This window comes from Dendropsophus ebraccatus, chromosome 10 (assembly GCF_027789765.1).
Source record: "Dendropsophus ebraccatus isolate aDenEbr1 chromosome 10, aDenEbr1.pat, whole genome shotgun sequence".
In the NCBI taxonomy this organism is placed as follows: Eukaryota; Metazoa; Chordata; class Amphibia; order Anura; family Hylidae; genus Dendropsophus; species Dendropsophus ebraccatus.
In genome coordinates, this window is record NC_091463.1 from 51,411,736 (window position 1) to 51,425,775 (window position 14,040).

General features: G+C 39.2%; 1 protein-coding gene across 1 annotated transcript in view; it reads left to right on the forward strand.

Annotated features, from left to right (window-relative positions):
* The window catches only part of GRIA3 (glutamate ionotropic receptor AMPA type subunit 3), a 246,832-nt gene that overhangs the window by 127,638 nt on the left and 105,154 nt on the right, over nucleotides 1-14,040 (forward strand). Inside the window, exon 4 of the mRNA XM_069985508.1 lies at nucleotides 1,450-1,637. Coding sequence (XP_069841609.1) covers nucleotides 1,450-1,637 — 188 coding nt within the window. The remainder of the gene's footprint in view (nucleotides 1-1,449; nucleotides 1,638-14,040) is intronic.

The window sequence follows — 14,040 nt, forward strand, 5'->3', positions numbered from 1 at the left end:
TACATGCTGTGATTAGTGGTGATTACAGCATGTGAGTGAGTGATTGACAAATGACCTGTCAGGGGTCTAATTGCCATCCCTACAACCCAATCACAGGGCGTCGATAATTTACTAGGCCTCTGTAATTGCCATTTAAATGGAATAGTTTTTAAATATATTTACAAAAAAAGTTCACCCCAATTTTCCCGTTTTTTTTTTAAATACAAAGTAAACATATTTGCTATTAATGTATGCAAAATTGTCAAAACCATTGTCAAAACCTCACTGTCATTGAAAGCAAAATTTTCAGTCGAACCAATGTTTGTTTGGCTTAGAGTTAGGGTTCTATTAGACAAAGTGATTTTTAATAAATACCGATTAATGATAAACGATCGCAAAAGAGTTTATCAATAACCTGGATACGTTCACCATATTACACAGAACGATAGTCGTCAGTCACGGTAGATACAACAATCGTTACTACAATCGTTTACTCCATCTGATCCCAGCAAAAGAAGGAACAATTTGGAATTAAACTGACCGATTATTGAACAAATATGGAATTATAGAGAATGAATGTGGAATTACAGTGAACGATTAGCAATAATTTTAGGGTCAGATTTAAATCAACAATCAATGACACACAAACGATTTTTCGATTGTTGCATGCAATTACACAGGACGATAATCATTTAATTTCTAACGATTTGATGATTTTCCACATGATGATCATCCTGTGTCATAGGGCCCTTAGTGAAAGTGGATGGCCAACTGCCCACCTACATTTTTACTAACAAAAAAAGGAAAGGTTTTTGTCACCCAACAACAAAGGGTATGGTGTATAAGATGTAACTTCCCTCTCTCTTAACAAAGCCGCATAGCCATATGCATTGTCTCACTGGTACTTATAGTTATGATTCCTTACCCCATCAGACTGTGTAGAATCGGCGCTCTGTGCATCATCGCAGCACAATGTTCAGATTGCTATTGCATATAGTTTTACAGACAATAAATGCTCATTGGGCTAATTTACTAATACTGAGATTAGAAGTTCCCTTTGCACAATACTAGTCATATTGTCCTTCACTTTGACGGGAATTAAAGGCTAAGAAGTCACCTAAGGCAGCGTCACACTAGTGCTGGATGTGCTGACTTATCAGAAAAATGATGATTTTTATAAATTTAAACGTAAAAATGGAAATTGAGCTATTCAGTCTATTTTAGGATCTATTTTTATTTCTTACAACATGGAACTCACCATCGCAGTTAGAAAGACTGCTGTATGTAAAATATGTTCTGCCAGCAGGTATTATTACAATGTAATAAGGGTATAGCAGGCCATAGAGTAACAGGGAGCCTGCGTGATATATGTTCCCTGAAAACCATTTTGCTATAATGTTTTTTATTAGAAAACTCTCTTTTCATATTCTTAACAATAAAGAGACTGATTGTGTCATTTCTCTTCCCCAGGATTCTCTATTCTTCAGGCCATTATGGAGGCAGCGGTACAGAACAACTGGCAAGTGACAGCTAGATCTGTGGGGAATATAAAAGATGTTCAGGAATATAAACGCATCATCGAGGAAATGGACAGACGTCAGGAGAAGAGATTTGTAATCGACTGCGAAGTAGAACGGATTAATACAATTTTAGAACAGGTACAACGTTTTTCTAAGTTTCAGATGTTTGTGAGTTCTATAGAAAAGGGATGTTAAACCATCCATGGGATAAAATGACTGCATTCTTCTATTACTGACACATTTCATCGTATATATTGGCTGTAAATACTGGATATAACTGGAATCCTAGGCAATTCTGGATGGAACATAAACATCTTATGAAAAGTCGCGTCATGTAGAACTGGTCATGCTTACTGAACATTCATGAGCCAAGAGCTTTGCTTTGTAGAAGGCATTGTCAATACATTTGGTGTGACACCCTTTGCAAAGTAAAGTCTGGTCTATTCTTATGCTGGAGAAGTAATTTGTATAACAGTTTCTCTATGCTAAACAGAAATTCAGCAATGTGTTACCATTAAATTAACTTTGGCATTTCTATCCTACTGAAAGTCGAAGCAGAAAAGAAGCCCATAATAGAATTAAAATATATAGAAATATACCCAATTTAGCCTAAAAGCTACTGTAGTCCATAATGTTACAATAAAATATATCAGTGTAATTACAAGGAGTGTAACAGAATTAAGTTAAGGCAAACACCTTACTGTATAACCAATGGGACAGATATAGAGCTTGCAAGCATCAACAAAGTAAATTCCGTTCCCATTGCTTTATATTTTCCCTTAGGTGTTCCACTTTTTTATTTATAAAGCAAATCTTGATAACAATTAGTAATAAGTCGAGATGAGCGGATTGTGCTGTTAATTCCTTTAGTTCTGCAACGCGACCTACGCGGATTTGTTAAGATATTTGCAAAAAAAAAAAAAACATGACAGCAGCACATGTAAGCTGTCTGTAGCATCACTGGATGGTAAATGGGACTAACCATTATCCCTAGCATCCATGAAATCAGCTGCAGGCCCCTCTGTGATGTCAGCACCTTCCCCTGCCCCTCTATATAAGGAGGTTCGTTATGGAGGCGGCCAGTCAGATGTGTGTGGAGAAGAGAGCAGGATCACAGCAGGCAGCACTACTAGCTACTATAGTTTGGCTATTTTATAGAAATTCGTTAAGATTCAATTTGGCTGCTTCGCTCATCTCTAATCTTAAGGTGGCCATACACATTCAATAATAAGGATCATTTGGCAATGAAGTTTCTGCACAGCTGTATGGGAAGGGGTTAGCAGCAGTCAGACAGCTCTTAGCTCTCTAAGAACAAAGGAGTCGGGTAGTGATTTTCCATTATGCCTGACTCCTATTTCTAAGTCTCAGGAAAGCCTCATATACTTTATACCAATGGTCAAACCCAACACGAACCAGCAGGTTCTACCAGTAGAAGTACATTGTGTAAGGGGACCTTTACAGTCTTGCCAGTCTTTGATCTATTTGAAGTTTGAGTTTTGAATCTAGGTGTTCTCCTAGACCTTGATGGGTGTTCATGTTGTAACCTGAACTTGGTACAGTTCTTCTCATGTGCCTGAGGTTAAGGATAAACAAGGCTGAGCAAGCATTGTGGCTGTGTAGTTCCCCAGAACAAAATATTGAGTTAAACATTTTAATAGGTTATTTGCTTAAATTTGTTGGATTTTGTTGTGGACCCAGCCTGGTTAATTTTCCAAATAAAAGGTTCATTTAATCATAATGTCAACAGGCCCAATGGAAAATGTTCTTAGTGCGTGCAGTACATGTGGGGAGCATTCAGACCAAATTAATTTTGTTTATGCTATCTTCTTTCTTTTAGCTTGCTTTTTTATCTTAAAATTCTGTCTTTCTACTTTCCCACTGGATCGGGCATGCCAGGGGATACACAACTACTGGGTACATTTTATTTGTTTTGCATTTGTGTTAAAAAGCCCTTCCAGTGAGATGTGTAACTTGTTTTCAGCTGATTACTTATGACAGCTACACAGATATATTCTATTCATTTTGGCTACTAGCCATCCTTTTACCTACTCTGGGCTCAGATCAGCCAATAGTTATACTGTATATTGTATTATCCTAACCCTGGCAAGCTGTTTTAAAACCATAAGTATTGTAGGTGTGCTGGTAGGTTGTCACCAGTTTCCCAGGATTATTCTCTAGGTATTAGTTTTACCAGATTTTATTCAGCAACAGTCATAAAAAGGAACATAACAAATTACTCCAAAGTCAACCTTTGTAGACTTGCAAGCAAATATAGGTCATCCTGGTTTGCCTTTCTTCCCTTCCCTTTCTTGACCTGTGCATCAGTACAGTAAAGTTCTATAAATAAATACCGTACAGTGCATGGAGAAAAAAAAACAAAGTCAAATTGGTTTTTCCACCCCAAACACTCACAAAATAGAAATGGTTGTATAAATCATAGGTACGCAAAATGATACTAACAAATAATAGAGTTTATCTGGCATAAAACCAGTCATCACATGGCTATGTTGACAGAAGAAAAAAGTTATGACCCTTAGTTATGGGGATACAGCCATACAAAGATAACATTTTCCCATTAAACATGTTTTTGTTTTGTGCAAATGTACTAACTTAAAAATTTAATTATTTAAAAATCCATGGCATAATGAATGGCATAGCAGGTATGCAGTATATAGAAAAAGATACTCTTAGCAGCGCCGGATAGTAAAAAACAATGTTTTTTGGCTCTCATAAGTAGGGCTCCTTGGGTGCCAAAATGCATTGGTTTTAACAACCATCCTAACTGAGAGTATGTTTTTTTTCCATGTACCATATCTGTAATGATGACTCCTGTTATGGATGTTAAAAGAATCTAACATAGTTGATTTTTTTTAAGTGGAAAACCAGAGTGCTGGCATAATATTTTGAGCTGCTAGATCTTCAGCCATGCACCTGGATGACTGTTTAGAGGTCTGGTTAAGCTTTCGCTTTTCAAAAGACTGGAAAGGTGGGCCATACCCTAAGGTTAGTTAAATCCCTAAGGCCAGCCCAGCATGGAAACATTGTTTTGGAACTTCTTTTTTTTTTATCAAACAGTTCACTGTTTTCTAACACAAGATTAGTTTCTGATTTAAACTTTATTGGGGAGGATATGTCAAGCTTACATTAAGATTTACTTTGTTGTTCTTAACCAATCACAGCTAAGCTTTTATTTCTGATATTGTTGTAGTAAAATAAAGCTGTTTATATTGAGAATTTCATGCATAGGGATGAATGAGTAACCAATCAAAAGTTGTATTATATAAAGCGTTATAAGCTACCCATAAATATTGTACTAGTTAGAAGTATAAAATACGTATTTGTGAATATTCAGAAGCATTAGCAATTTTTTATCGTGGTAGTCGTAAAAATCTTTACAATGGCACCACAAAAGCAGCATGTCTTGGGAAAAAAAAAAGATGTTCATGTCTCAATATATGAAATATACATTACAAGCCAGAGAAAATATGTAAGAATCTACAACTTCACCACTCATGTTGTTTTCCCCAAATGAAAACCAGCTCAGCAAACATATATCATAGTCAGCAACATTGTACTGCGCCCAGGTTCTGTCACAGTAATGGGCCCCAATGGTCCAACAGAGGACAATCCCACCAGAAGGCAATTTGCAGCCAAACCCTTGGGCTAGGAAAAATTCTTGAGGGTTGAGTAACAACTAGGATCTAATTTCCCTATGGACACATGTTAGGAGTGTTGGGGAAACTGGACTAGTGATCACCTCACCTTGATAGGTTTGGATACAGGAAAGGCAACAGTGCTAAGTGCCTAATCCAAGTTCCTTCCCTTATGTCTACCAACCAGCACTACCAGCACTTATGGGAGTTGTTAAGATTTGATATAAAAAAAAAAAGAGGACAAGCAACATAAATCTTCTGTAATTTGACCATCTGCTTATAAAAATAATAATTGGCCATGGTCTTCATTCATCAGGCTTGGGAAACAGCTTATGCATCAATGGGTTTTGACTTTTTTGTGTAATATACCTTAGATCACACTACTATTTTACCCTGAGAATATAACTTTGTTAATTGAAAGAATTTTCATTTCGGCCGAGTTCACATATTGCGTTTTTCTGTCCATTTCACTTCTTCTGTTTCAGTACATTTAATTCTGAAATACAGAAAAATGTACTAAACCACACTTTGGCTAGGTTCACACTGCATCTGGAGCTTTATGGCAATAACAAACAGACAGCTGCACCAATGAACAAGAATGAAGCCCAACAGGGCTTTCCTCTTGTGTCTGTCATTTTATGGGAGTGTAATAGGCCAAAAAACCTGTTTTTGGTCGCACAATTTCAAATGGACCCTGCAATGGAAGCTCTAACATAGTGTTAATGTGTACATTAAAAAATATATATATGTAGAAATCCAATTTTGTTATTATGTAAGTCAATAAGAAACAGATTCCGCTGTATGGCATACACTAGCATCCGTTTACCATCCGTTAACATATATGTTTTCTTCCTTTTTAATGGATACATTAAATGGATACAAAGTGCAATATAAACCCAGCTTTACCTGTTAATACCAGCATGGTCATTATAAATGATATATAGAGATGAACGAACTCTTAAAATTGCAATTTGGCAGGATTCGCCAAGCTTTGAAGTAAAGTTTGGGTTTTCCCTTACTAAAACTTAAATGAAATGAGAAAGCACCTTTAGTGCTATTTGGCAAGTTCACTCATCAGTACTTACCTTTCCAGACTCATATCATAACCCATGGATTGCAGCTGCCTCCACTTCCTGACGAGAGTGCCTGCTCAGCCAATCACTGTCCGTATTGATGTTCAGTCTCAGTCAGTGATTGACTGGGGGGGCTGGACGTGGCTGCATTCAGTGGGGTGCGCCGGAGACCAGTAGGAGGATGCCGGGGATCTGGGACATATGAGCATACCCTTTTTTATATTAAATTTTGCGTCCATCCTAAACTAGAGTCAGTTCAGTACTGAATTTTACTTTTTGCTAAATTTTTTAAGAATCTCGGTTCAAAGTGTTTAATTCACTAATCTTTTATCAGGTGTATACATCGCATACATTGCAGTATGGTATAAAATAACAGGGTGGTCCCCAGCAAAAGCCATACTAGGTAGCACCAGGTAGCTTATTGATTTGGCTACTTTACCACATATCTTAAAGTGAATGTACCATCAGGTGCGGTACATTGCTTTTTTTTTCCACCCTAGCCACTCAACACCGTTGCAGGTATCCCAGTGCAGCATTTCTTTTTATCTTTTTTTTTTTAAAACACTCCCTGGGCACAGTGCTGATCTTTACCAGAGCACCGGCCCAGCTCAGAGCACTGAGGGCAGGCCATGTGCCCACATTGATACTTATGGAGCCACATCACAAAGGGTAGAGGGTTTCATCCAACTGGGAAGTGGCGAGCCTGCTCCCAGTGCTCTGAGCTTAGTCGGTGACAGGGAAAAGACCAACGCCGAGCACGGGAATCCGGCAGTGTTGACCCGCGAGATACTCAAGCCGAGGTAGCTCAAGCTAAGGTAAAAAAAAATAAGTGATGTACTTGATGGGACAGCTTTAATATGCAAGTCAGCATACAGGAATTTGTAGGTACTAGGTGGTGATAAAGGCAACTTCAGCTGAATCTAAATAAAGTGGCATCCAGTCAGGAACAGCAAAGATCACTCTATACCAACATTGACATATGGGAATAAATTATTCTCTAACGTAGTATTGGACTTTTCTGGTCTTTAAACAATATTCAAATATAAATATATATACACCTATAGGCTATGTTCACACAACGTAAAACTACAGCCGTAGTTCTCGCCGCAGAACTACGCCAGTAGTTTTGCGGTGTGTAACAATGTGCCTTATGTGCAATGGGATCCCGGCCAGAGCATACACACATCGTACACATGGGAGCCCATGCGGCGCCGGAACAAAACTGACAGGTCAGTTTTCTGCAGCCGGAATTCAGTGAATTATGGCCGCAGAAAGCCCTGTCAGTTCACACAATGAAGCGAGCGGCTCCGGATGCTCACTGTGGGCTATGGGAAGCTCTGATGCAGGTGCACACTGATGCGCCCGCATCAGAGCTCCGCAGCCGGAAAGATCACGGAACGGCCGGTCTCATTCATAATGTGAACATAGTCTTACAGATCACTTTATTTTTTTGCCTACCTATTTTAAGTTGTTCTAAAATGGATCAGACAAATCTATAAAATAGAAACATTTTATCAATATTTACTGTATTATAACAAAGCTTTTATAATAGGAGATGCTTTTATCTCTCCAACAATAATTCAATGTTTCCAATATGTCATAGGATCCAATAATAAATAAATAATGTTTGGGTTCCATTGAGGTGTCTACCGCTGTTTTGTCAAGAAAAATAAAGCTGCGTGCACTATTCTTCCTGACACAGGCCAAATGCAGATGTGAACACAACCTTAATAGATCACTTACATTTTGGCCAGCTCTCACGGCATAATAATAACATAATAATAATATGAAAACCTTCTCCAAAACGTGAAACAAGAGTGAAAGCTCTCCTTTGATCTCCAATGATTCTGACCCCAAGGCTTTACAGCGTAGTACATGTCTTCTGTCGGGTGTCCTACCTCATCTATATTGATAACGATCACAGTTTGAAGGAAAGCTTAATTATTAAATATTGTTTAGCTGGAAGAGTAAACAACTGTGATTGCTTCTGTCATTACAAAGGGTTGTAAATCTATGTACCTTGCAAGCTCCCGGGATTTATGTGATGGAGTCATCCTAGAAAAAGGAAGAGTTTATTTTTTTATTTAGCTATTTTCTCAAAGCCCCATTTACCAATGAAACATGAAATCCTATCACAAATTGGGAAAAATATAGAGACACATTTTAAGCATCTAATAGAATTTCTAAAATGTACAAAATAAAAATCAAACAAAAAAACGTACTTCAGGAGCGGTACTGTCCTTGGAATAGGAATAGGTGCTAAGGATTGTAATACTCACACTTGGTGTGTGGTGATTAGAGGTGAGCGAACCAGTCGGAATTCTGGTTCGTATGAATCAGAAATCTTGGCGGCTAACTCCCGCTGCCTGCTCCCTCCGTGCAGAGGGTGGATACATCGTAAGGAACGCCTGGAAAACTGGGATACAGCCATTAGCATTGGATGTATCCCAGTTTTCTAGGCATTCCTTACGATGTATCCACCCGCTGCACGGAGGGAGCAGGCAGCGGGAGTCAGCCGCCGAGATTTCTTATTCCTACGAACCAGAAATCCGTCTGGTTCGCTCATCTCTAGTGGTGATCCCTCACCACTCACTAAAGGACACTGCCCAAAGGTTTATCGGTCGGGTTCACTTCACCCTCCGGAAGATCGTAGGTCCCTCCAGCACAGAACATCAGAACATAAAAAACAACAAAAATGGGGAGCGATCCATTTTCTTTATCTAACCTATATCCTAATACAATATTGTAATAATTCACGATGTTACTCACTTCTCGGAGGGGAGATAAGTCCTACCCCGCACCGTAGCCAGGCATTCCTGGCTACGGAGGGGGGTAGTACATATCTCCCCTCTGAGAAGTAACATTGTGCATTATTACAATATTTTATTAGGATATACAGTAGGTTAGATAAAGAAAATAGATGGCTCCCCATTTTTGTTGTTTTTTATGTTAAAATGTACCAAATGTATTAAAGATGTGCACCATGTTTTGGCTTCAGATACAGGTGTACTCCTATGCTTAATAGATTGGTTAATCACTAGTGTTGAGCAAGTATGCTCAGTTGATCAAGCTCAATGCTTAAACAAGCACCACATGCTGCTTAGATTGCTCGACACAGAAAAAACTTAGTTTAAAAGGCTGCTGGAAGTCCAAAGCCTTAAACCCATGGGTGGGGGGGGTAAAATTATAAATACTACTCCAGTTTTCTATCTTCACAATCGCTGCTCAGAGGTTGGGCTGGGACAGCACTGCAGCCAATGATACGCTAAGCAGCGACAGTGAGTAAAGAAGATAGAGGACCGGAGCAGTTAGTATAATTCCCCCACCAACAGAGCACAGTCTGGGCCCCTGGGGGAAGTAGAGTAATTACTATGAAGGCAGATTATGCAACGGCTAGGGGGCCTTTGCAGTAAGTGGGCCCCGGAGTCCTGTGCAAACCCCCATCCAACCCCCTGACAAAGTGTGCTCTACCTTCACTATACTCCCAAATGAAGGTACACCTGGGAACTGCGCCAGGCCAGGGAAGTATGTGGGGGTGTGCACACAGAATTCATGTGGCCGCGTACAGTTATTGTTTTACTGCCCCATGAAACCTAGCTATTCCACTGTCTGTCACTTTGTAGCATTTTAGGGTTAATCCGCTACCCTGGTTAAATGCTTAAGTGCTACCTCGGCACCTGGTTATTGGGGCCAATGGTAACAAAGTTCCAATTTATGACCAAAGACCAATCAGGGATGAGTTGCAGTCAAATGCTACACCATTCACTAATATTACACATTGTGGGAGCTTTATGTTGCGTGTCCAAAGTCATGTAGCCCCAGCATTATATTGCAACACTGAAGACGATGATCATAAAGATTAGTAATAATCGATTCCTCTAGGCATTATACTGGACAGGATGAACAAAATTATTAAGCGTTTCTGTAGTTCCTACTACATTTCTAATTTTACAGCTCATCAATATCTCTATTGCTTTTGCATGAAGAACTGATGGATGCTAAGAATCTGTATAATCTCTAAGAATATTTATTTTACAGTCTTTGATTTGTTGGGGCATACCTGAAGAGGCCTCAAAACTCCATCTCATGAACAGATCAATGCTTGTTTTTAGATGGTGGTGAAATGCATTTTTTAGCAGAACAAACACTGGTGTATTATTATTTCCTTACAGAACCAGTCATGGCACATTAAGTCAAAGGCTATTTCTGCTGGTTCAGTAAGGCAGCAATTCCAGATATAACTAAATGACGGCCCTTACTTGACCTTGGATCCCATGGTCTGGAAAGCTTTTCTCTTGTTTATTTCTCCTCCAGTGAACATGTTTTTTTTTTTTTTTTTTTTTCCAATCTACTATTGTTTATCTTAACAATTTAGCTGGACGGCTTTAGCTTCTTCTCTCATTACTTGTAGAGTATCTAAACGCTTAGAGCTGCTGGATGTGAGCAGTGAGCTCATTGTAGGAGATTGGTTTTGAACATCTGGCAGGGGGAAAGCATGTGGATGAATATTTAGTTCAGAGGAGCTCTAACACATCAATGCTACAGTATGAGACTAGGTACACTGCAATGTGTGCGCGTGTGTTATATATATATAATTTAAAAATTTTATTTATATATTTAGTCATTTATTTTTTATAATGTTATACTATACCATCAATTCCAAGTATGAAGTGTTTGCAATGCTGGTTTAGTGCTGTGTCCCCTTTTAGCCATTTAGTAAAGAGGTTTTCTAGGTTTATACCTGCTGCACCAGCTCCAATACACAGAGAAAGGTCCTGGAAGCCCTGCACTGTCTACTGTGTAGGGGTGGCATAGGTGCAACTCAGCTCCTCTTGAACTGAGCTGCAGTACCTTTTCCTACCACTAGATAGTAGACAGCACAGGGCTTTCGGGACCATTGTCTGTGCATGGGTACCTATGTAGCAGCTCCCCTGAACAATTGATCAACAAAGGTGTCTGGTGTTGCCACCCTGGTGATGAAACATTGATAACCAATCCTGTGGACAGCCCATCAATGCTACAAACCAGGAAACCCCCTTTAGGGAAATTCAGCCTGACCCCATTCACTTAAATAGGGCTGTGTGGCAGTTCTCTGCACAGAAGATGGCTGGTCACTGTGGTGTAAAGACTATTAGTGAAGGGGACATGTAGCACACCACTGCTGCAGCCTGATGCAGTGATCATGCCACTCATAAAGTAGTAGCATTTCCTAGCAATATGACATCACTTTAGTTAGGATGAAACAACATTTGGGATTTTTCCCCTCCACATTACTAAATTCCTTTTTCTTTTTACATCTATGCAGCAATATGAAGTCTTGTGTTTTGCCGGCCATTTTACACTGTTCATTGCTTGCCTATAGCAAGCAACTATATTAAAGTGATACTGTCACCAACCTAGGGGGAGCTTCATGGCAGTTGGGTCCCATGAGTGCTCAACTTCTGTGAAGCACATAGAGTAGGGGGGTGACAATATCACTTTAAGAGAACATACTTTGAGAATTAGAATGAAAGAGACAGTAGATGTGTACTAACTCTACTGTCTCTTTCATGCTTAGTCTTTTCATGTACTGGTACTGTGACCCAACCTATCATTTTTGTGAGCTGTGCATATCCTATCCCTTAAAATGACTTATCACTTATCACCTATCCTGTGATTACAGTAGGTGATAAGATATAATAAAGCCTCCTTTAATGCAATGCTTTGTGTCCAGTTTTCTCAGTTGGTGATGACCATGAGACCTCTCATGGCTGATTGAAGAACAGCTCAAGGCTTTTTTATTTACTGGTGTTTTGTTTTTGTTTTTTTTTTATAGGAGAGGCTCTTTAAATAAATACAATAGTTTTTTTAACCAAGTACGGTAGTTTGTTTCATGAATAGCGCTAGAGGATTTGCCTATAGTTGTAGTGCTTCAAGTGTCCCCTGCCAGCCCCTTGCTTCTCAGTATGGATTTACTGTTTCTGATTACAGTAATGTGTAGTAAGATGCCCCTCACCCATCCACTGGTTACTGTAATACGATTTCAGTCTATAGTTCAAGGGGAAAGGACAAGGTAGATGATTTGAAAATCTTCTGCTGCCAAGTCAGCTTTACTTCCCCAGCCTGAAGGCAGACTGCAGATAGACTGCAATGGAACTCATGAATGACAAAGGGATAAATCATGAATTGTGTAAAGGGTAATTCACACCACAGGGAAGTATGTTGGATTCAACATGAAAACAATATCTATAAGCGTACATATAAAATCATAGCCATACAGAGATACAATATGTCCCCCATAGACTCCTAGTAGGGATTTATAATGCTAGAAGCTTGCACAACGTCATATTACAGTTCTGTTCATGAGGCCTGACGATAAAACTTATTCAAATAGAACAACTTAACTTGTAAAAAAGAAGTTTTAACCAGTTTTACCCTAAGGCTGATTACAGGTGAAGGTAATGCGAATGTATATTTTGCATCTGTATTATGGATGCAAGTCCTGGCCCAGCCATGTGTCTCATGACCGAAATTGACAACATTATAGTGATCTATGCTGCTGTCAGTTTGAGTTATAGACCTCTGGTTGGACCAGGGCTTACAAATGTAATACAGATGCAAAAATGCATCCATATTATGAAACCGGCCTAAAGGCTATGTCCACTTTTGTAACCAATTTCTTTCAATTGTGCAATGCTTAAAACAAGAGAAAATAAAGCTACCAAATAGTCTTGATTAAAATAAATTGTGCATATTTGTGTTTACAGCCACTAGGCAGAATTGTGAGGGGAACTTATTAAGCATTTTGTAATTGGATTATTTGTATAATTTTGTATCTGTTATCCATATAATCCTGTGTTCATTCCATATTGACACTCAGATGAGAGTCAGTCAATATTTCAGTATAATGTCTCCATCGTAATGACTTTCTCAACATGGTATATAGATGATAATATCTAGATTAAAGAGACTCTGTCAGCAGGTTTATGCTGTCCTATCTCAGGGTAGCATAAACTAGTGACAGAGAAGCTGGACAATATGATGTATCACTTAGAATGTTCTGTGCAGGTGATTCAGAGATATCCTCCAGGTGCATGAGTCCAGTAGTCCTAGATATTCATTAGATGCAGAAAACTCCACCCACAGCTGCAGATTGGTAGTTATCTACTTATGCTGTGTATGGTCAGCAACTGTCAATCAGCATCTGAAGGGCAGAGGGGAGGGGTGTTCCATAATTCCTATATTCCTATATATTAGGAGAACGACTAAACATAATGATTTACGCAATACACCGATCTGTTCAGCATTTTTGTCACTAGTTTATGCTGCACTCATTTAAGGCAGCATAAACCTAGTGACAGATTACCTTTAAGAAATATAGGAAAGTGGAGTCCCCTCCCCCCCCACCACCACCACCACCACCATCAGTGTACCTGTAGTGTTTCTCATGTCAGAGCTGAGCTACAGTCTACCACCAATTTTGCCTAAATTAAGTCACTGGCACCCCTAAACAGAAGACATGCAATGAATGATCTTGTTGCTCTTGTTGCAACATGCTTTATTTAAATATGCAAACTAGGTACTTGGCTGTCCAGACCTCCCCCAACCCAGCCAGACCTGTACTAGAACAAGCCCCTCCTCAACATGATGTCAGCTGTGTGGGGAGACTCATTCTTCTAGGACACATGTGGCTCATTCTTCAGTGCTATAGAGGTGCTCCAACTTTTCCAGACATGACCCAAAAACCGAATTTGCATTTTGAATGAAGTATGTTGTTGTTGACACAGAGCAACAGGACACAGAAGGTATTATTCATTGCACAGTAACATCTTCTAT